The sequence below is a fragment of the Myxocyprinus asiaticus genome, chromosome 15 (genome assembly GCF_019703515.2).
Source record: "Myxocyprinus asiaticus isolate MX2 ecotype Aquarium Trade chromosome 15, UBuf_Myxa_2, whole genome shotgun sequence".
Lineage (NCBI taxonomy): Eukaryota > Metazoa > Chordata > Actinopteri > Cypriniformes > Catostomidae > Myxocyprinus > Myxocyprinus asiaticus.
Genome location: NC_059358.1, coordinates 41128971 through 41153867, shown reverse-complemented (window position 1 = coordinate 41153867; position 24897 = coordinate 41128971). Strand labels below are relative to the sequence as shown.

Below are 24897 nucleotides of genomic sequence, written 5' to 3'. Positions count from 1 at the left end.
CCAACATAAAAAAAAAAAAAAAAAAATACAGTATTTTAATTCTCACAGTTCTGACTTTATTTCTTGCAGTTGTGACATTATAACTCGCAATTCTGTGATATAAAGTCACAATTGCATGATATAAACTTGCAATAGCAAGAAATAGTCACAACTGTGAGTTTATGTCTTTATTTATTTGGAAATATATAACTTTTTTTCACAATTACAAGAAATATAGTTGCAATTGTGAAAAATATAGTCACAATTGTGAATTTATATCTGTATTTTAACTTAATTTCAAAATATACATTTTGCTATTCCGAGATATAAATTCCCAATTGGTTGATATGTACAGTCGCAATTGCCAGAAATAGGTACAATTGTGAGTTTATACCTTTATTTCAACTTTATTTTGAAATAAAAAAAAAAAAAAAAAAAAATATATATATATATATATATATATATATATATATATATATATATATATATATATATATATATATAATTTTGGCTATTAAACAAATATTGAGCCAAATTAGGCAATAAAAAATTATTAATTAATTAATAATTAATTAATTATTAATAAAATAATAAAAATAATTTAAAACAATTCAGTACTGATTATTTTTTTCTCATAAAAAAATATTAAATAAAATAATATTAAACAAAAGAAGTTGGACAAAAAAAGAGATACCATCTAAATGTGCAATTGTGAGATTTAAAGTCGCAATTGTAAAATATAAAGTTTCAATCACATGATATAAACTCACAACTGCAAGAAATAATCACAATTGTGAGTTTATATCTTTACTTTGACTCTATAAATTATATTAAAAAGAGAATATTTATATTAATATATATAATATTAAATATAATATTTTATATTTATATAATTATTTCACACTTCCGAGATATAAAGTGGCAGTTGCATGACATAAACTCACAATTGTGAGTATATATCTTTGTTTAACTCTATTTTGAAATAAATTACTTTATTTCACTACTGCGTGACATAAAGTCACAATTGTGAGATAAAAGGTCACTATTTCGAGAAATAAACTTGCAGTTTTGAGATATAAAGTCACAATGACCTCTTTTATTTTTTTATTCCATTGCAGGAATCGGCCTTCATACTTAAAGGATAGTTCACCCAAAAATGAAAATTCTCCACTCATTTACTCACCCTTATGCCATCCCAGATGTGTATGACTTTCTTTCTTCTGTAGAACATAAATGAAGATTTTTAAAAGAATATTTCAGCTCTGTAGGTTCATACAATGCAAGTGAATGGTGACCAAAGTTTTGAAGTTCCAAAAAGCACTTAAGTCAGCATAAATGTAATCCACATGACTCCAGTGGTTAAATCAATGTCTTCAGAAGTGATCCAATTGATTTTGGGTGAGAACAAGCTAGACTTGACACGATATCATAGTTTTCACACCGGTGCAATGTTCACATTCAAACCGACTAACACGGTATTACCGCTGGTTGGACGCTAAGTGGTATCTAATTTTCGTTAAGCAATAGCCTACACAATAACGCAAGGCAGCTTGATTTCAAACTTTGAACTTTATTTTAACAAAAAATTCAATCTTTATTTAAGGCTATTCTATTCGTTAGGCTATTGTATTGATATTGGAAGTTCCATTCATAATGTTTCCCCCTTTTTCCCGGTAAAACATTTCACCCCGGTGTTGTCCCTTGTACCGAGTAAACACCGTACACCGTGGCAACCCTAGAACTAACCAAAATATAACTCCTTTTTTATTATACATCTTGCCATTGCAGTCTCTAGGCACCATCATAATTTCAAACTGGATTACACTTCGTAGTGCTTGAATCGCCAAGGAAACTACTGTCAAGATATACAGTGAAAAATGAGTTATATTTTGGTATAAATATCTCTCCCAAAACTGATTAGATCGCTTCCAAAGATATTGATTAAACCACTGGAGTCCTATGGATTAATTGTATGCTGCCTTGGTTTACTTTTTGGAGCTTCAAAGTTCTGGTCACCATTCACTTGCATTGTATGGACCTACAGAGTTGAAATATTCTTCTAAAAATCTTCATCTGTGTTCTGATGAAGAAAGAAAGTCATACACATCTGGGATGGCATGAGGGTGAATAAATGATGAGAGAATTTTCATTTTTGTCCCTTTAACCCTTATGTCCAGCTTGAACTGTGATAACATGATGGGTGACCAAAGTTAGCATGAAAGTGCCCAAAAAATGCCTTATAATAGTAACCGGCACTAAGTTTCAATTGTCATCATTCATACTGTTTTTTTTCTTCAGGGATGAAGTGATAGTCATCAGAAATTTATCATTGTCCTTTCTCCACCCCTCAGGCTCAGCGTCATGTGAATGACCTGTATGAAGATCTCCGGGATGGACATAACCTGATCTCCCTGCTGGAGGTGCTGTCCGGAGAGACGCTGGTGAGTTTCACTGACAGCCTCACACTGACTTCTGTGCAGAGTACCTTGCCTTCGCTAATAAAGCACAGCCAAAACAAAATCAGCTAACCAAAAGAAGACATATCACTAATCTCATTCTGATTCCAACCTCTCCAACTCCACCTTCTTACCTCCAATCTTCCCCCTAGCCTTCAAACAAATCCAAAGTTTTCATCTAGACATCCAGGTCAACAGAGACCTGTACACTCAGCCATATTTATGATGTATGCCTTGGGATAAAATCAAAAGATGTAAATTATACCAACTACTATACAGTATAAACTTTTGTTGAAACACCCAAAATACTGGGTTCAGATATTCCAGCCATCTCGACCCTGACATCATTCCATGATATTACTGAGACATTAACCTGACACTTTGGCTTTTCTTTTGAAACTGTGTGGCATCCTCCTCCTCTGCCTATCACAGAGTTCCCACTGTCATGAAAAATGTAAATTAATAAAATCTTAAAATGTCATGGAAAAATCATGAGCATTTCTATAGTAAATATAATTTTTTTTCTGGTAAAGCTGAGCTCTACAATATTTCATTTGCTAGAAATTGCTCTCTGTGAGTGCAATTTCTATAACATGATGTCATGGCTATGTATTCATCATCATTCCATCTTCCTTTGATCCTGACCATCCCCCCCCCCATCTCTTTGCTGACCTTTGCCCTTTGACTTGTGTCTGCCCTTTTTGCGCTTCTCTTGCTGGGTCAAGCAGCGGGAGAGGGACGTTGTGCGGAGCGTACGGTTGGTGAGTGGGTTTAACATGTAGATGCTTCATTGGCATGGGTCACTCACTGTGGCTGGCCTGTGCATGATGTCACATCCACCAGTCTTGTTGCAGTCTTGTTTTTAATTTGCTTCCTTCTCTAAGAGTGCTGTATAAGTTTCAGTGATTTTAAAGGAATAGTTAACCACAAAAATGAAATATATCTGTCATTATTTACCCACCTACTTGTCATTCCAAACCCTTATTCTGTTAATTATTATTATTGTATATATACATTTTTTTGTGGAACACATAAGGAGATATTCAAGGAGCTGTCAAGCTCCAAAAAGGACAAATATATATATATATATTACAAGTCTTTTGTAGTCATACGATATCTATGTATGAGGAACAGATTGAAAATTAAGTTGTTATTCACTGATAATCTTCCCCTCCACATTGAAATCTAATGTGCAGAACCGCTCATGTTTAAAAAATGGTTTTGATGCCAAAACTGCTTCTCACATGTGTCACAACCCAATGTGATGCACCAGTTCTAATATGTGAAATGGATAATGAATTTTAAGAACTGAAGTAAAGGGGAATATTCTCAGGGAATAACAAGCTAAATAATGGTCTGTTCCTCACACAAAGCTCTCATATGGCTACAGAAGATTTAAAAATTATAAAACATAATCGTATAGACTACTTTTATGTTGCTTTTTATTGTCCTTTTTGGAACTTGACATACATGGTCACTATGTACTGTTGACGTATGGAAAAGAACTGTGTGCAGATTCTTTAAAAATTCTCCTTTTGAGTTCATATGTGTTTGGAATGACATGAGGGAGACAAAATAATTACAGATTTTAAATTTTTGGGTGAACTTTTCTTTAAGGAAAACTATACAATGCTAGGTGTCAAGGACAATGTGTGTTATCTCAGCTGATGAAAATAAACAAAAAATTACTGAGCAATTAACAAGTTGGCAGCTGATGGTTAAGAGACTTTAGGATTTAAGAGTTCTGTGCTTACATAAAACTATGACTGTCTTCTTTGAAATAAGTTAATAAATGCATGCTTATTTTCTAAAGTTAGGGACTTTTATTTTGCCAGTTTGCTGTTAAGAATAACATAATGAATGAAGATCAAGTAGTTGAGCTCCTTTGTCTGCCTCTTAATCAGTTCAGCTTGCACATGACTGATGCTGTTTCTCTTTATGCCATCTTGTATATAAACCTTGTAATCATATTTTGGGTGTGTGACCAATTTGGCCAATTTTTTTTTTTAAACAGATACCTCCATATAAATGTAATAAAAAATTTAGTTTGGAGCAGTATGTGTACAATGGGTTAGTGGGTCCAAACTAAATGTTTGTGTAAGGCATACCTATTTAGTTCAAGATTGCATTTTAAGATTGTGAATTTTTGTTGTGTCAGACCTATTAAGTGTTTGGTTCTAAAGGTTTAACCCAACTAAACAGTTGGGTTGATTTCCGTAATACATACAGTTGGTAGTCTATTAGTATTCATCCACAGTGTTATACCATATGACATCCCTGAGGTCAAAACATCATCACTTTTATGGCCATCGTTTAGTCTTAATGTCTTCTTCCTGTTATCAATGTTTACGAGTTTTAGCCTTTGTTTCTTGCATTTTTTATGTCTTCCTTCACTGCCACCTTCTCTGGGCACACACCGACACACCTCAGTGTTTCTTTATGTACCTTAATACATGTCTTAACCTCCCTCTGTGTCTCTCCACAGCCTCGTGAGAGAGGACGCATGCGATTTCATAAACTTCAGAATGTACAGATAGCACTGGACTTCCTCAGACACCGGCAGGTAAAAGACACATTTAACTTCTTAAAGAAATAGTTCACCCAAAAATGCTCTCTATGCATCGTCGTGGAACAGAAAAGGTGCATTTATAAAAAATATCCTGGTCACTCTTTTCCATATAATGGAAATAAATGGGTTTATTATGTGTGCTTTGTGTGAGGAACAGACTGAAATTTCCTTTTAAACTTTAAAATATAAATTTTTCACCAAAAATCATCCCTTCCGCTGTAAATGTCTGCGTCTGCAGGTTTGACGTTAATGACTTTTGTTCACAAGACACGTGAGAACCAATGACGCTTGACGTCGATGCACCATTTTGTTGTGCATGCGACCATTGAAATCTATTTCAGAGCTTCATTGGAGGGGAAGATTATAAGTGAATAGCCATTTTCATTTGGCTCTGTTCCTCACACAAAATACTGTATGGCTTCAGAAGACTTGGAATAAAGCACCCAAGTCACATGGACTACTTTTATGATACTTTTATGGAGCTGTTTTATTCTTTTTCCACTCAACAGCCAGAGTCTCCATTCAATATCATTATATGTAAAGAGTGGCCAGTAGATTCGTCAACATTTCTCCTTTTGTGTTTCACAATGTATTTTCATGTCATATAGGTTTGGAGTGACATGAAGGTGATTTTGGAGTTACATTTTTGGGTGAACTATTCCTTTAACAACTTAAACAGTCATTTGTATAACAAAATGTTTTATAGGACAATCTCTCCAAAAAAAAAAAAAAAAAAAAAAAAAAATCACCAAATGTGGAATGTTGTTCCTCTGATTTTCACAGGTCAAGCTGGTGAATATCAGGAATGATGACATTGCAGATGGAAACCCCAAGCTGACACTGGGTCTAATATGGACCATCATCCTCCACTTCCAGGTCTCCCATTCTGTCAGTGTTGAGTTTCCGGTTTACCATTTACCTCCTTTTCCTGGGCTCCAAATCAGTCTGGCCAATCATTTCTGTCTTTGGGTTTCTTGGGTCATATTGTATTATATTATATTTTATTATATTCAGTGGCCCCACAAAAAGTATCTGGACACTCCAGCCACACTTAAAATGTAGGCTTCTTTGCATTATACAGTATGTTTTGTAATAGTATACAGATACTTTTAGGGGCCTCTGTACCTTCCAATCAAACATCAGTGCGGTCGAAGATTTTTTTTTTCCTCCAAACCATTGTCTGCCTCATGTAATCAAACGTGTTCCTAATTAAATAAATTAGATTTGACAACCTGCCTCAATCAATCATTGGTTGAATCGTGAATATTCATCACAATTCAACCAACCACAATGGTCTTAATACCTTTAAATATAGCATACTAAACACAAATCTGTTCAATGTCTTTGGTGCCATGACCAATGTAGATTCTCTGTTGTAATCTTATTTCATAATCTAATCTCCAGACTAATTTCTTGAGATCTAATTTATGTGAATCTGTTGTCCAAAGTGTTCAATTAAAACCCCACCCTAATTTAGACATGACAATTGAACAGAAAGAAAAACTTTCTTCTTTGCATAATACAGTGTATTACAGCTGCTACTACAGTCTTGCCATGAGACGGACTCAAATTCAACCAGTATGCTGCTTATGTTATTAAACTGGATGTGTTATTATTCTGATAAGTTGCTATTTATATATTGACTTTAACTTATTTGCTCAGCAATATTCTCTTCAAACCGTTGCTCTGCCATGATAGTAATTGGCTTGAAAGAAAAAGCTCACCATAGGATCGGACAGTTAAAGGGATAGTTCACCCAAAAATAACAATTCTCTCATTATTTACCCACACTCGTGCCATCCCAGTTGTGTATGACTTTCTTTTTTTGCAGAACTCACAAAAACATATTTGTGGAAGAATATCTCAGCTCTGTAGGTCGATACAATGCAAGTGAATGGTGACCAAAATTTTGAAGCTTTATAAAGCACATAAAGGCAGCATAAAAGTGTGTCTTCTGAAGCGGTTTTGAGTGAGAACAACTTTTTGACATAAATCTTGACATCAGCAGTCTTCTTGGCGATCATGATTGCAAGCTTGATTACAATTCCTAGCGTCATCTAGTGCTCTGTGCATGCGTCATGCACTAGGAAGTGTAATCGAGCTAGAAATCATGACCGTGCCTAGAAATTGGAATGGCATTTTTTAATTTTTTTTGGGTGAACTATTCCTTTAACACTCGTATCACTATAGCGCCCCTTGTGGCAACGTTGAGAATGCAGCGCATACTTGCGTTGTGTTATGAATTGTGGTCAGCTGCGTATTGAGCTTGCGTAACTAGAAGCGTCTGCGTTCACATACTTTTTGCCACTACTACCCACTTTTTCCCACCCACTACTTTAAGATTTTTCTGGTTTTGCAACCTCTTGATTGCTCATTTTCTAGCCTGGTTAACATTAAGCATTACTGGTAACACTTTACAATAAGGTTCCATTTGTTAACATTAGTTAATGCATAAAGTATCATGAACAAACTATGAACAATACATTTTTTACAACATTTATTAATGTTTGTTATTGTTAGTTAATAAAAATACAATTGTTAATTGTTAGTTCATGTTAGTTCATAGTGCATTAACTAATGTTAACAAATAGAACTTTTGATAAAAAAAATTGAAATTAACAATAATTAAGATTAATAAATGCTGTATTGTTCATTGTAAGTTCATGTTAACTAATGTTGTTCACTAATGTTTACAAATGGAACCTTATTGTAAAGTGTTACAACATTATTAAATGATTGTTGAACTTAGATGGTATATATATTATTTTTATGTAATTTCAAATATCAGTTTTAAAACGTGTTTGAGAGTAACTAAAAGTAGAGGTGTCACTAACTTCATTTATCATTAGTGTGAGAGTAGTTTAGCTGTTTTCAAAATAGTCTAGCTTTTCCAATTACAGTATGTTTTTTTTTTTTTTCTAACAAGTTGCATAACAAAACACCACATTGCTGTTTTTGTCACGTTGTGTTGCACAAAATTCATGTGTATTTAAATACTTCAGTTCATCACTTTGTTACAATTCAGTTATCCAAATTACGGTCTTTTCTAGCTTTAGTAGTTATATTTAAGGTAAAAATGTATGTGTTCAAATTTGATGCAGTCACGAGAATTGAAATTGTCACTGTTATGTCAGATAAATACTGTTATGATTTATAAATCAAATTAAATCGTGAAATTGAAAGCAAATTGTCCCCTTAAAATAGCTTTCGTGTACAGTGGTTAGCCACTTTTTGCTAGTAATTGTAATGTAGCTAACTATTTTTTCAAAAGGGTAGCTTTTCTGTAGTTTAACTTTTTAAATATTTGGGTAGCTTGTAGCTTGACAAGCTACAGTTTCAAAGTATAGCTTCCCCAACACTGGTGGGAAACCCGTTCCATGCAGTGCCATGTTTTTCTACCTATATTCACAGTTGTGTGGAATGAAGGGTCTCAGAGCCAGGAGGTGAATGGTATTCAGTGGGACGTTTTGATGTGTTTGTATTGTAGTGCAAAAAACCATCTCTTAAAAGCATGCGTGATAAATCTACCCCTCTGATTATTTATTGATTTGGCATGCAAAAAATTAAACAATGCATCTTTCTGCACTTCTACTACGTGTCACTAAATCCATAAACTCTGGCAGATTTCAGATATTCAGGTGAACGGTCAGTCAGATGACATGTCAGCGAAGGAAAAACTGCTCCTCTGGTCTCAGCGGATGGTGGAGGGTTACCATGGCATCCGTTGTGTTAACTTCACCACTAGTTGGAGGGACGGAAAACTCTTCAATGCTGTTATACACAAACACGAGTGAGTAAACTGTTAGCATGGTAGCTTGTGTAGTTCCTAAGTTGCTCTTAAGTGCTTTGGTTTTTCATAAATGGCATTTTGTTTGATGTTTTGTTTTATAATACAAAGACATGCACACATTTAAACTGTGGCTTACGTAAGTGTCCAAACACTTTTTGGGGCCACAGTAAATAGTCAGATAATTCATATTTTTTGCAGAGGTTGTCGTTTGATTTTTTTCCTGAAGGTTTTATGACTATTCATAGGGTCTTACTGTCAGTCACAATGACAGTGTTCATTTGAAAAGTATCAGATGACGTTGGAATATAGCAATATGTTAACAAGCGACTAATCTGACTCAACTTTGAATTTCACTCTTGATCAAACTTGTCCTTGATGCCAAGGAGTAAAAAGTTCATATTTTAGCAGAGATAATTGCCCTGAGTGATGTCAAATCAGCTTTGTGCACAAGACTGACAGTTTGAACTGGCATCTCACTTACAGCAGTTCAGCCAAAAATGTAAAATCTGTCATCATTTACTAACTCTCATGTTGTTCCAAACACATACAGTGTGAACTGCTTTCTTCTGTGGAACACAAAAGCTGCTCTTTTCCATACAATCAAACCATATAGTGACCAGGGGCTGTCAAGCTTACTAAAATTATGCTAAAGTATGTTTAAGTATCATAAAAGTTGTCTTTATGACTACTTTTGAGCTTGTAAGCTATATTCATTATAGTTTTTTGACTGCTGTAGCTTTTGAATCTCATTCACGCTTCTGCATTTTCAAAATTTGTGCACAATGAACGGTAATTCAACATGTGGCATTTAATGTAATTGACATCAAACAGGGCATCAAACTATATTTAAATTTACACAAACGTGAGTGGCATTTGAGAGCTTCGGCAGAGGTGAAGATTTTCAGTGAATAACAACTTTAATTCTGACATTAATTCACACATAAAGCCATCATATGGATTTATAATACTTGGAATATAGTGCACGGTTTGGAACAACAAGAATTGTCATTTTGGATGAACTATTCCTTTAATAATGTGTACAGTAAGTGAATTTGAACATTAGCAGAATTTAGAAACATCACTTTTTCACTGGAACAAATGAACTGGAACATGTTTAAAAAAAAAAGGGAAAAACTGTCTTCTCATGCCACACCTGCAATCAGGGTGTGCCATATATACAAAGGCAGAAAAAATACATAATACATACATAAAGGGCCGGAAGGTACTGAATGAGAAAAAAGTTTTATAAAGAGGCATACAGTAAAGGTAAACTTACAGTGAGAGTTGAAAAGAAATACAGTGAGGCGTGTCCTTATGAGCTGAGAGACAGGCCTCGCCGCAGGGCGCCTTTCCCAAAATATTGACATGTACCTGCAAAGATTGGGTACACCCTGCTGAGCTATAGTGGGAGAGTTCATGCTTTTGTCAACCAGAAATACCCACAGGACATGTCAGATTTGCCTGCTTTCAGAAAAGCACCACTTGCACAGCCTAAAACGATAACTTCAACTCAAGTTTAGCTTGCTTTTTTCGAGCTCCCCGGGACGAAATGGATTTAAGAAACAGGAGAAGAGTAACTAATATCAGAACTTCCATGGAGAGGAGATATTAATGTTTGAGAATTCATCAAGTATTGTATTGTGGAAGCAGTATTTTGATCAATTTGGAGAAGAAGGTACACTCCCGTCAGACACAATGATGCTCAACATGAAGAGACGTTTGTCCTTCGTGAAGCGTCGGACGGGTTCCAGAAGTACTGTGGGTTCTGTGAGTGATATGGAGGACCGGGTGGTCATGATTTGTGAGGATATCCCCTCAGAAAGCTCCCTGGACTCCGGCCGGGGCTCCCACTGTCCAGGTGCTCACTCCAGCCAGGACTTTCAGACAGAAAATGGGACAGGCTGGAGCTCGGCTAACTATTTACCTGTGAGGTATCTAAGGCAGCTCCATGGAGGACTCAGGACGGAAGATCTGACCATGGTGGCAGACTCTTCGTGCCACACTGGAGACTACTTTGTCATACCTTCTACAATACATGTCAACGAGCTGACCGGGTGTGCTTGCTCAAGTCCATTTATAACATTCTGTTGATGTAGAAGTTCAGTGATGAAGAATCTAATGGTTTTGAGACTGTAGGAATCATTTGGTTTAAATGTGTATAGTTTATTTGCACTATGTCGTTCACCACCCCTCCCTTCTCTGGGTGTTTATGGCATGTCAGTTATGACTCCATCCCTCAGGACACAAATGTTATTTGGGATTTATGGAGCAGGTGGCCATTTTACCCTGTAAAAATACACTTTTCTTGAACAATTTTTTTTGCCTCGTTTTCCAGTAAAAATATCTTTAAAATAAGATACATTTACTTGAAGCAAGTTTTCTGTTATTCTAGATATATTCTGTTTTCTGAGAATATATTTTACTTTTGAAATTTTTTGGTAACAGTTCACAATAAGGTTGTACAGTATTTGTTAACATCAGTTAAAACAATAGTTAACTATCAATGAACAATTCTTTTACAGAATTTAATAATCTTGTTTAATGTTAATTTCTGCATATACCAGGTTCAGAAATTAAGGGGGCACAGGGCAAAAATGACACCAAAAATAACAAAAATGCCCCAAAATGTTTTTTATTTTATTATTATTATTATTATTATTATTATTATTATTGTAACATCATATATACAGTAGTTTCTTTTTTATTTTTTTTCTCCCCAATTTGGAATGCCCAATTCCCAGTGCACTGTATGTCCTCGTGGTGGCGTAGTGACTCGCCTCAATCCAGGTGGTGGAGGACGAATCTCAGTTGCCTCCGCGTCTGAGACCGTCAATCCGCGCATCTTATCACGTGGCTTGTTGAGCGCGTTACCGCGGAGACATAGCGTGTGTGGAGGCTTCACGCTATTCTCCATGGCATTCACACACAATTCACCACGCGCCCCACCGAGAGCAAGAACCACATTATAGTGACCACGAGGAAGTTAACCCAACGTGACTCTACCCACCCTAGCAACCGGGCCAGTTGGTTGCTTAGAAGACCTGGCTGGAATCAATATATACAGTAGTTCTTAATATTCTATTATAGTCCTGGTTATACATATTATGTCATAAAATTTGTTGATGTTGATGTTGATTTAAGTCTTAGGGTTAAGCCAGGCGTACACAGTGCTAGTTCTGACACTCGGGAGGTCGTGAGCCCCTGCACACGTTACAAGTCAGTTTATCTGATAATCGTATAGGTGCAATCGTACACGACACGACTTGACGACCTGGCGAATTCTAAAGCAATCACATGAATTTTCCACTATTTATCATTATAAGACATAAAGCTAGAGGAGGACATTGCTTTCATTCCTCGTAGCTTGCGATTTAGAAATAAAAAAGAAGACTAGCATGGCCAGGGGCTGCATTAGCTGAAAACTCATCTGTCGATTTAAAAAAAAAAAAAGGATACTTATTACTAATGCTGTCCGAAATTTGAAAGATTGAGATTTCGAAGGGAGGCTGTGTGATTTCATGACTGCATACATCAATCATAACAACAGTGTGTTACTGCATGATAATAAAGTGCACAAAATGAACAAGATTAAAAAGAAAGTGCGCAAAATTTGCACACCGTTTCTGTCGGTTATACTTGGATTTAATTTAAGCGCAAACATGATGCTTAATGCAGAATTCTGAGTAATTTTAGTGGAGTAGGCAACCTGTATTATTCAGGTTTAGATGTACAGTAGGCTACGTCCTTCTCATCTGTGTCACACTGTCACTGCTTGCATGTTGATAGCAGACATGCTGAAGAATATTCGTGAGGTCTTGTCCATGTAAATGCACTTTAAATCCGCACATAACAAAGTTTAAAAATCTTGTTTTAGCACAGCGGTTGATTGACAGGTAGAACTTTTGACCTAGAAGTCCTTGGTTTCACCAGACTCGCGCTTGAAACATATCAGATGCTATACTCCCTAAATGTCGCCTTAGAATTTAAATGAATGCAAGTATGACGAATAAAACTAGACCATGACGTAAATTTTACAACTTTTTCCATCAGAGAGATAAATATTTTCGAGCGCAACCCATATGGCAAATGATTTGTTTGAAGAGCAAAGAATCCTACCCAATGATGTGGTCATGAATAATATGGGAAAACAGTTTTAACACGACCGTTTTCTCCAAACGTGTAAAAGTTTCATGAACACGCAGTTTTCATTAATCGTCTGAGTTGTAACACCTTCTACTGATTGGTCAACTTCAGGTAGATCGCCAAATTGGCTCGTTCAACCGCACACACCTCACAAATTCAAGCTGACAGCGGACACATTTTTTCAACAGTTGTAAAAATGATTGGGAGGTTGTGAGTTGCTCGTAAGCTGCTTGGCTCCACTTGTAATTCATCTCACATGATGCGAGCCATGACCACACGAGCACCAACGATTTCCACGTGATCTCTCCCGACTGGAAAATATCAGTTTGGAGATCACTCAACACCGTGTACGCCTTAAGAGGTCATACATTTTCAATCTTGACAGTTTGTATTAAAGAATTAATTAAATTAAAGTATTTGACATAAACGGATGTGACAGTTCATGTTTTAAACGGTTAGAAAAAAAATGCCCTCAAAAAGAAAATCAAGGGGGAAAATATTGGCCCTTAATGTAAAAGTTCATTTTTGACACTGGCATATGCGGATACATTTTTAAAATGAAAAGTTGTGTATACTTAATGCATTAACATTACTTAATGCATTATGAACTAGCATGAACAAACAATGAACAATATTTTTATATATAATTTAATAATATTGGTTAATGTTAATTTCTGCAAATACCAATACATTTTTTACATTAGAAGTTGTATATGTTAACATTTTTAATATGTAATGAACCTGCATGAACAATAAAAACAATGAACAGTAGTATTTTGATAAATTAACATTAACCAATAATAATAAATGCTGTAAAAAAAAATGTGCATTAACTAATGTTAATGAATAAAACAGTACTGTATAGTTTTACAAGTTTACTTTTCTTACCCCATTGGCAAATTGTATTTCCTTGTTATAACATTAAATCTAACAAAATTGCCAATGAGGTAAGACAATATTCTCTGAAAATAAGTCTTATCTTACACAGTTTTGCTTAAAATGTCAAATTAGCTTAAATGTATCTTGTTTTAAGGATGTTTATTTATTTATTTTAAATACAATTTAAAAAATGATTTATTGTTGTATACAGAACTCCTTTTGTCCCTCTTTCTAATAATGAAATATGACTGTACTTATTTTATCCTGTACGATTTGAATACATTGACTGCCTCAAGGCACCGTTTGTTCAATCTCGTATAATTCCATAATTCATTTAATTTTATGATTTGAATTCATAGTACAGGGAATACAGAATCTGTATACATCAGTGCATTCGGGTTAATTGATCAAGACTTGGACACTCTTTCTGTTGCATTGTTTACACACTAACTTCTCATGGCATTGTGTATCTGTGTTACTTCAGGCCCAGGCTCATTGACATGACGAAGGTTTACCAGCAGACCAACCTGGAGAACCTGGAGCAGGCGTTTACAGTAGCAGAGCAAGAACTTGGGGTCACACGACTGCTTGACCCAGAAGGTAAGATTAAATAAAGCTCTGCAAGATGAACTTTAGCTAGCTCTATGTGTTTATATCGAAACTACACTACCTATATTCCTGAAAAGAGATCACTTCTAACATGGAAATAAAAATTGCAGCAAAGTGATCGCCTGCTTCCATAAAGCATTGTGAATGACGTAATCAAGACATTATCCATAAACTCTCAAACAACTTATTTATTTCTTTATGTTTGAATATTTTGTAATACACTTCAAATATACTTTCTGAGCGCTGGGCTCAGAAAGTAGAGTACTGTTGTACTCTATTGACTGGCTCAGGCTTTGTGATGAATGTTCATGTGATGTAAACAACTATTCATGAATGCGGATACATTTTTATATCATATGTTTTCAGATGTGGACGTGCCTCATCCTGACGAGAAGTCAATAATCACATATGTGTCGTCCCTGTATGATGCTATGCCACGTGTTCCTGATGTCCAGGATGGCGTCAAAGCCAATGTGAGTTTTTCCCTCATAATTTTATTAAAAAGAGCATGCTGCAATTGTCCATATGCCACTCAGTAATCCAGCTTCCCACTCAAGACAGTCAGCACATAGTGCAATCATTAAGGCATAGAACAAAATCTAATAAGATTAAGCATTTTTATGAATGAGGCCCCTTAAGACTTTCCGTATTGACTTTTTCCATTCCCACGCTATTGCTGAATAGTATCAGTATCAGTATTCTCTCTGACAATAAAGATGCGTCCTCATTTGGCACTGTTTTCATGTCCTTTTAATGGAACTCTTGCAAACAAAGATATCTTAAAGGGATAGTTCACTCAAATCTGAAAATTCTTTCTTCATTTACCCTCATATCATTCCAAACCCGTATGGCTTTCTTTCTTCCGTGGAACACTAACAGAGAAGCAGAATGTTCATGCTGCTTTTTTTTTTTTCATACAATGCATGTGAATGGGGACTGAGGCTGTCAAGCTGAAAAAATGACAAAAAAAAGCCCAGTGAAAGTAGTTCAAACGACTCGTGCACTGTATTTCAAGTCATCTGAAGTCAATCAATAGAACAGTTTTAGGAACAGACCAGTATTTCAATTATAAATTAAAAGTCTTCCCCTCTTCCAGAGCTCTTTAAATCTTGTCAAGATGCATCGTGCCAGGTTAGACATTGATAGCGAACTCAATTGGCTCATGTTTCGTAGCGTTCATGATGCGCCAAATTTGATTATTCAGAAATAAAAATTACATTTGAGAGCCACAGCGAATGGGAAGATTTTTAGCAATGACTTGGAATATACTATATCACACAAACTTGACAATCACAACAAGCTCCATTTAAATGGGTATTCCAAAATCAGCCTGATCTCATGAACATTACTTGACTGCGGTAACATTTTTGCAAAACGAAATTACATGCTTCATTACACGTTTGGCTGCAGTTTTCCAGTAGGCAACCATAGCAACGTTGTGGTCGCGGCTTGCTTTTGTAAGAAAGCAAGCCACCCCAGTGGCTCCCCGCCTCGGTCCTTCTACCCACGGGTATGAGGCCAGCTCAATGATTGGTTCCTGGGCTCGCGGCGCCACTCAAAGTAGCCATGCCCCGCTCCAATGCCTTTCTTCCCGGAAGTGCACGAGGAGCTGACGAAATCGTGGGGGCCGCCTTTTACTGCCCGGCCCGATTCCTCAGTTCCCGGCCCAATTCCTCAGTTCCCCCGCTCTCACTACCCTCGATGGCGGGGCGGCCAGGGGCTATACGTTGATTCCCCCGGTGGATAAGGCGCTCACGGTGCACCTATGCCCGCAGAGCGCCGCCACCTGGCGTGGACGCCCAAAGCTCCTGTCCAAGCCCTGTAGGTTCACATCATCTCTGACGTCTAAAGCCTACAGCGCTGCTGGACAAGCCACCTCTGCCAAGCCAAGCCAAGCCAAGGCGCTAAAAGAACTTCACGAGGGCAGTTCCACCCCAGATCTTATGCAGGAACTGCGCTTGGCGACCGACCTCGCTCTCTGAGCGACGAAGGTCACGGCGCGGTCTCTCGGGCGGAAAGCCACCTTTGGCTCAACCTGGTCGAGATGGGAGAGGCCGACAAGACACGGTTCCTTGCTGCCCCCATTTCCCAGGCTGGCCTATTTGGCGACACCGTCGAGGACTTTGCCCAGCAGTTCTCGACGGTGAAGCAGCAGACGGAGGCTATCCGGCATATCCTGCCCCGGCGTGGCTCAAGATCCCGCACCCCGTCTGCTCATCGCCAAGGGCATCCCCCTGCGGTGACTGCACAGGCTCCACCGCAGCCCGCCCCTTCAGCCGGCCCCGGCGTGGAGCCCACTGCAGGAAGCAGACGCCACCCGTCTCATGGTCGGCCACTAAGAACCCATGGAGGTCGTCAAAGCACCCCTGAGACGGGCGACCCAGGGTCGAAGAAACCCACTCACCTGGAGCTGGTAAGAAGACCACTCCATTCCTCGGTGGAGGGCTGGGTGGAGAATCTTTTGCGTTTTTCCTTGCGGGATTGGCGCTCCAGCGGTGGTCTTTCCGCCCCCCAGGCTTTTCCAGGGCTGGTCACAAGGAGCCAGGTAAGTGCTTCGATGTCCCTAGACTCAGCATGGCCACGACGTGGTGTGGTACCTCGAGCTCCGCCCCGCCGCGAGGCCCCACCTGCCGGTATGTCTGACGACGTTGTCCCCTTGTTCCCCCTTGCATGGAACTTGGATGCATTGCGCTTTCCAATCTGTCGCGATGGCTGGTCCGGACTGTCCGACTCGGCTACGCGATTCAATTCGCCAGGCACCCGCCCAGGTTCAGCGGTATCCACTTCACCTTGGTGAAGGACGAAAACGCTGCTACCTTGCGCACGGAGATCGCTACCCTCCTACAGAAGGCCGCAATAGAGCCTGTCCCTCCGGCCAAGATGAAGAAGGGGTTTTACAGCCCCTACTTCATCATACCGAAAAAAGGCGGTGGGTTGCGGCCAATCTTGGACCTGCGAGTACTGAAACGTGCTTTACACAGACTCCCGTTCAAGATGCTGACGCAAAAACGCATTCTGGTGAGCGTCCGGCATCTAGATTGGTTTGCGGCGGTAGACCTGAAGGGTGCATACTTCCACGTCTCGATCCTACCTCGACACAGACCCTTCGGTTTGCATTCAAGGGTCAGGCGTATCAGTACAAGGTCCTCCCTTTTGGCCTGTCCCTGTCTCCTCGCGTCTTCATGATTGTCGCAGAGGCAGCCCTTGCCCCGTTAAGGGAAGTGGGCATTCGCATTCTCAACTATCTCGACGACTGGCTAATATTAGCTCACTCTCGGGACATGTTGTGCGCACACAGGGACTTGGTGCTCTCACACCTCAGCCGACTAGGGCTTCAGGTCAACTGGGAAAAGAGCAAGCTCCTCCCAGTTCAGAGCATCTCTTTCCTCGGTTTGGAGTTGGACTCAGTCTCTTTGACAGCGCGCCTCATGAACGAGCGCGCCCAGTCAGTCCTGGCCTGTTTGAAGGCGTTCAAACAGAAAACAGCGGTTCCACTGAAACTTTTTCAGAGGCTCCTGGGGCATATGGCATCCTCAGCGGTAGCCACCCTGCTTGGGTTGATGCATATGAGACTGCTTCAGCACTGGCTTCAGACTCAAGTCCCGAGATGGGCATGGCACCGCGGAACACATCGTGTGGTCATCACGGCGGTCTGTCACCATCTTTTCAGCCCTTGGACCGACCTCTCATTTCTACGGGCAGGTGTTCCCCTAGAACTGGTCTCCTGTCGCATCGTGGTCACGACAAACGCCTCCAAAATGGGTTGGGGCACTGTTTGCAACGGGCACGCAGCCACTGGCTTGTGGACGGGCCTGCGACTGCATTGGCACATCAACTGCCTCGAGTTGTTGGCAATTCTGCTCGCCCTGCGGAGGTTTCGGCTGTTGATCCAGGGCAAGCACGTGTTAGATCGGACAGACAACATGGCAATGGTAGCATATGTCAACCGCCAAGGCAGTCTGCGCTCTCGTTGTATGTCACAACTCGCCTGCCATCTCCTCCTCTGGAGTCAGCAGCACTTCAAGTCGCTGCGAGCCACTCACATCCCGGGCAAACTCAACACTACAGCGGACGCGCTGTCATGGCAGGTTACTCTCAGGGGAGAGTGGAGACTCCACCCTCAGGTGGTCCAGCTGATTTGGAGTCGATTCGGACAGGCACAGGTGGACCTGTTCGCCTCCCAAGAATCCTCCCACTGCCCGCTCTGGTACGCCCTGACCGAGGCCCCCCTTGGCATAGACGTGCTGGCACACAGCTGGCCCCCTGGCCTGCACAAATATGCGTTTCCCCCAGTGATTAGACCCTGTGCAAGGTCAGGGAGGACGAGGAGCAGGTCGTCCTGGTAGCACCCTACTGGCCCACCCAGATGTGATTCTCAGACCTCACGCTCCTCACGACAGGAAGACCCAATAGATGCGCAGTCGGATCAGTGCTTTCCTTCCTGCAGGAGAGGTTGGAAGGGCGGCTTTCCCCTTCCACCTTGAAGGCGTACGTTGCCGCCATAGCAGCACACCATGACGCAGTCGACGGTAAGTCCTTAGGGAAGCACGACCTGATCATCAGGTTCCTGAGAGGCGCTAGGAGGCTGAATCCCTCCAGACCACGCCTAGTTCCCTCATGGGACCTCTCGGTAGTTTTTCAGGGTCTACAGAGAGCCCCCTTTGAGCCTTTGCAGTCAGCTGAACTTAAGGCACTCTCCTTAAAGACTGCCCTCCTGACTGCGCTCACTTCCATCAAGAGGGTAGGAGACCTGCAAGTGTTCTCTGTCAGAGAAACGTGCCTGGAGTTCGGTCTGGGCTACTCTCACCTGATCCTGAGACCCCGACCGGGCTATGTGCCCAAGGTTCCCATGACCCCTTTTAGGGATCAGGTGGTGAACCTGCAAGTGCTTCCCCAGGAGGAGGCAGACCCAGCCCTATCGTTGCTGTGTCCGGTGCGTGCTTTATGCATCTATTTGGATCGCACGCAGAGCTTTAGAATCTCTGAGCAGCTCTTTGTCTGCTTTGGTGCACAGCAGAAAGGAAGCGCTGTCTCCAAGCAGAGGATCGCCCACTGGCTCATTGATGCCATAGCTATGGCATATCACGCCCAGGACATGCCGCCCCTGGTAGGGCTACGAGCCCATTCTACCAGGGGTGTAGCGGCCTCCTGGGTCCTGGACAGGGGTGCCTCTCTAACAGACATTTGCAGAGCAGCAGGCTGGGCAACACCCAACACCTTTGCAAGGTTCTACAACCTCCGGATGGAACCAGTTTCGTCCCAGGTAGTGGCACACAATACAAGTGGATAAGCCCGGGATAGCCGGCCGGGTGTATTGCTTGCACATAGCGCCTTCCACTTCTTTTGAGCTGAAGACGTGCACCATTAATTTCCAGTAGTGTTCACAAACTATGTTTCCTGGTTGACTTCCTCCGAGCCCTGTGACAGTCGAGTTTTCGGAGAGACTCGCTGCCGGCCCAGTACATGTGCTAACTAAGAGCCCTGTTCTGGGGTAGGTGCTCCGCATGTGGTGGTTCCCTGTAAGGTAACCCCATGCGATGTATATCTTCCACTAATTAGTTTCCCTGTTGGCAAACTGCGTCTTCCTTCGGCAGAGCCCCCTCTGCCCCAGTCTCCATGTTTGTAGTAACTCCTCCCCCTTTGGGTAGGATCTACCATGAGACTCTCCACATGGTCGGCAAGACCATGTGACGTATTTTCCACTTAAATATCCCCCCCTCTCTTTGGGCGAGGTGTGGTCTCCGCGGTGTCCTCCCCTTGGGAGGGACACCCCCCGATTAGACCTGGCGGCCCAGTCGGATAATCCCCCTTCTTTTTTAGAGAGTGAAAAAAAAGAAGGAGAAAAGAGGCCACGACGTATAGGGACCCCTAGTGTCACTACATCGACACAACGTCGAGTGAGTGACAGATAGGGGACGTCATGGTTATTTGCGTAACCTCCGTTCCCTGATGTAGGGAATGAGACGTTGTGTCCCTCCTGCCACAACACTGAACTACCCGCTGAAATGGCCGGACCTTGTCTCGGCTCCTCAGCATAAAACCTGAATGAGTGGTTGCATACCAGCTCCTTTTATACCCGTATGTCCGGGGAGTGGCATGCAAATACCACTCGCCAATTTTCATTGGCCTTTTATCAAAGACCAGAGGTGTCTCGGGCTCCCAAGAGTGACCCCTAGTGTCACTACATCGACACAACGTCTCGTTCCCTCCATCAGGGAATGGAGGTTACACAAGTAACCATGACGTTTTTCAAATTATGCATTATAGTAAAAGTGTAACGCTGCTGGCTGCTGGCAATGACGAAGACGTGAAGATGAAGAACCCAAGTGCAGTTTATTTACAAGTGCAGTAATCCAAACGTGATGACTAAACAAAACATAACCATAAAACATAAACGACTTGACTACGTAGCACAAAACACATCCACATACATTCAATACTTCACAAAGACACAATGGAAAACATGAGGCTTAAATACAAGACATGGGAGAACATAAACCAATGAACAAACAGAACTGATAACAAGCTAATTAAACAATAAACCAATGAAAACATGACACATGAACATGGAGGGAAAACATGAAATCACTTGACAAGGGAAACAGGAACTAAACATTTCAAAATAAAAGACATGAATCAACAAAATACACATGACAAAAAGTGTTTTGATATCATAACATAGCAGTAAGTAATTAAGTAAGTTTTTATAAAGTCACTAATCCTCTAGTGTTTATTTCACCAGGAAATTGCGGCCAAACGTAGAACGCGGCACGTACAAATGTAGAAACATTTAGAAAAAATGTAGTTATAGTAACGTTCATTCTATGAGACTAGGTTGTCCAAAATAATCTCATGACGAAATCGTAAGATATCTTGTCTCATAATTTATTTCCAAAGAGACCAACCAAAAAAAATTTCAAAGCGATACAAAACAGGCATCAAATTTAAACTAACCTCCTATCCAATACTTTATTTAAAAAAAGGAAGCATCTGTGAACAAATCTGGTAACTCATCCCATATTTATTTTGGCAATACAAATGACTGATGTCTGTCAATAACCTGTAATACATGTAATTTTCCTTTTAAAATCATGGTTTGGTTTAGGGTTTGGGTAAGGGGTTAGACTTTATGTTTAGGTTTGGGTTAAACTTAGGAAAAACCTAAAAACATTATTTGTTGATTTGTTTATTTTAAAAGTTGTCAATTTTTGTATGATTTCTTATTATTTCCATCTCGTACTAATTAATACGACTTGTCATAAAACCAGGTTAGATATTCCCTTAAAATTTCCATAGCTCTCACATCTCATTTGTGTTCATGTGCATTCAAATATGGCACATCAAGATTTTCTTTGACCCTCACTGGAGTTACAGAATGGTGTCAGGACATTATTTCACCTCCATGTTTACATCCTTAAGAAGGATGCTTAATATAAATTTGAGAAGTAATAGATTTTGTGTGATCTGGTTCTCACTAGAAAATAGCTGCCAAAAACCCCCATGTAACTTAATTCAGCTGCTGTCAGATGCATTTATCAAATTCGTCCTTCACACCATTAGCATCAGTTGTGTCCCATTACTTAGAAAGAGAACTATTTAATCCATATGAGCTGTACCATAAACCAAACAATAAAAAATAAACCTATCCACCCCTACATTTGCTATTCTTGTATTTGGACTCCTTGCCTTTCTCAATTCCTTCATGTGTTGTTATCAGACAAGGCTATGTTTGTTGAAGCCTAATTGAGTAAGTGTGGTAAGTGACTTAGCGAGTTAGCACAGGGGCAAAAGAGCTCTCCTGTTCTTCTCTGAGATGTTTTTGTGCTCTCGGGCTGTAGGAGCTGGAACTGCGCTGGCAGGAATACTATGAGCTGGTCACCATTCTACTGAAGTGGATCAGACATCATGTCATCATCTTTGAGGAAAAGAAGTTTCCCACCAACTATGAGGAGATTGAGGTGAGGAACGCTAATCTGAAGTCTGCTGTTGTTTTGTGACATGGTTTGTTAGTAGTAACACCTTTCGTATCCAGTTATTGAATTAAATGCAGTCTTATTGTCTTTTGTACTGTCTATAAGATGCACGTTGTCTGGATTTTGTGTAGAATTAGCTGCCTCAGCACAGCTGGTCACCAGTATATAGTATGTTGTGTTTTGGAACGGGATGCTAGTGTGCTGGTGTCCCCTCCAGGCTTCTGAACGCCACCTAGACCAGCGCCAAACCAGTGCTAACCAGCATATACCGATGAAATTCATGCTGGTCTAAGCTGGTCTTTTCAGGAGGATGGGTAACTTATCTACATATCTACTGGGATGAATAACCAGTGTTGGGGAGTGACTAAATAAATGTAGCGACGCTAGCAAGACAGTAGCTAAGCTATTGCCAGAAAAGTGTATCAGAAACAAGTGACTTTTTCCAACAAATTGCACTGTAGCCTCACAAAACACTGTTTTCTATGTCACACTGTATTGAGCGTGGAGCTTTATAGTCAAGCGAGCTGGGAAAATAATTAAACACACTCTTCTAAACTGTTATGTACTGCTCTTATTCATCACTATATTTTGGGGTCAGTTATATAAATGAGGGTGCTTCTTGGAGCTGGTACTAGGATGAGATCTTTGGCGGGGGGGGGGGCGCAATAGGTTCTCTCGTTTTGCCGTCCGACCATGGTGGGGGGCGTCAGAACTTTCTGAGCGGCACAAGGAAAATCTTGGGTGGACCCAGCCTTGGTGCTTCTAGTTTATTAGATTTATCTTTTTAAGTTTATTGCTGTCACCCTCAATGTTTTTGTGCCATAAATACTGCTCTGATTGCAAAAATAAATTATATCATATAATAGTTTATATTTAAAATGTAGTAAGACAATTTGAGGCGAATTCACTAAACAGTTGAGCAACATTTATGTGTGGTATTTGCAGCGCAAAAACCTGCATTCTTTTCACTAACCACCCACAATCTAGTTTGTCTTGATTAATTAAATGAAGTCATATTAGCAGTAATTCATCAAGTAATGATTAAATGATGGAGAGGAGCATTATAACCCGGCATATAGCCAGACGTAGGTGTAGTCAAGCGCGCTTTCGGCATGTTTATATAGCGCTCAGTATCGGCCCACAACATCAGAGTTGCACATGCAAACTGCATTCAGCAGTGATTTCGTTGGTGTGTTTGCTCCGTTGCCTGATCTGCATAATTTCTTTAGTGAATCAGGCACTAACCAGAGCAGAAACGCTTGCAATAAAAAAATTCAAATAAAAAAGGGGGCTTTTACCAGGCACAATTCATACTCCGTGTGTTCTCCCCTTTGTCTTGTAGTAATGCTAAATACTTTTTAAAAAGCGTAGCTTGAGTAGCTTGTAGCTTGGCAAACTACAGTTTTAAAGTAGCTTCCCCAACACTGTGAATAACGTACATAGAATTATATCTTCCTGATCAAATCACATGTTACTGGAAGAAATTATTCTGCATGAGTATAGGATACCACACCTGAAAGTTCAGGCTTTCTGTCTTTGAACTTCTTTGTGTGAATTTGTATGGCTCTGTCCCATCAGGGCGGAGCAGCTATGTGACAGGAATACGTTTGGTCTGAGGGCAGGTATTTATTTTACCTGCTTAGTGAAAGAATCCCCATGCCACTCTTTGCTAGATGGCTAATAAAGTCAGAACGTGCACAGTGAAAGCTTGCAATGTTTTCTGAACAATTTAAATGAACCTGCTTAAGGGAGAAAGGTTAAATTGTTTTGATTGCACTGAAATGTTTAGTACCGTAAACACAACAGACCCATATATAACAGGATGCACGTAGTTTCACACATATGTAGAGAGTTCTTGGTTCTGTGGTGTGACCCGGTGAAGTGATTCAGTGCCACCTGCCCTTGCCCAATTATGTCAATGAACAGCATGATGCTTTCAAGTCTTTTTATTACTTCTATGCTGTACACAAGGAAAATCTTCTTGATTTTACAGTAAGTTAATGCAATAGGAAATACCTACATTTTGGTTTTGGGTGCCCATCAATTTCTTATGTCAAATCCTGAATTTTTTAAAGTTTAATTATTTGCATTAATTGTATATAATTATTTTCTTTTAAGTGATTTAACTCAGAGAGAAATGTATAGTTTAATTGTGTTATGTGTTTTACCAGTACACCTCATGCATTCTTAAGGCCTAAACATACTCTAAGCAAATATGTGAACGCAGATGTGAGAGCTTGGCCACCACATTGCCAACATGCGGTCCGGTGGAACATGCTTAACATGTGTTCTTGCATTACCATGCTGGAAACAAACCTCAGTATTCAAGGGGGTGATAGAGATACCTTCAAACGTCAATGCCATTAAACTGGATGTGTTTTTATTCTGGTAAGCTGCTGAATATGACTTTAACTTACTTAAATATTGCACAGCAATATTCTCTTCAAACTGTTGCTCCGCCATGAGAAATTTCACCACAGAAGCAGACAGTTCACACTA

The 24897-nt window shown here is 40.0% G+C and overlaps 1 protein-coding gene across 2 annotated transcripts in view; it reads left to right on the top strand.

The window, feature by feature from the left end:
- The window catches only part of LOC127452612 (plectin-like), a 214622-nt gene that overhangs the window by 153417 nt on the left and 36308 nt on the right, over window positions 1-24897 (top strand). For both annotated transcript variants that reach the window (XM_051718223.1, XM_051718222.1), the window contains exons 3-9: window positions 2331-2420; window positions 4921-4998; window positions 5788-5880; window positions 8628-8794; window positions 14301-14416; window positions 14792-14898; window positions 22264-22383. In XM_051718223.1, the coding sequence (XP_051574183.1) occupies window positions 2331-2420; window positions 4921-4998; window positions 5788-5880; window positions 8628-8794; window positions 14301-14416; window positions 14792-14898; window positions 22264-22383 (771 nt within the window). The remainder of the gene's footprint in view (window positions 1-2330; window positions 2421-4920; window positions 4999-5787; window positions 5881-8627; window positions 8795-14300; window positions 14417-14791; window positions 14899-22263; window positions 22384-24897) is intronic.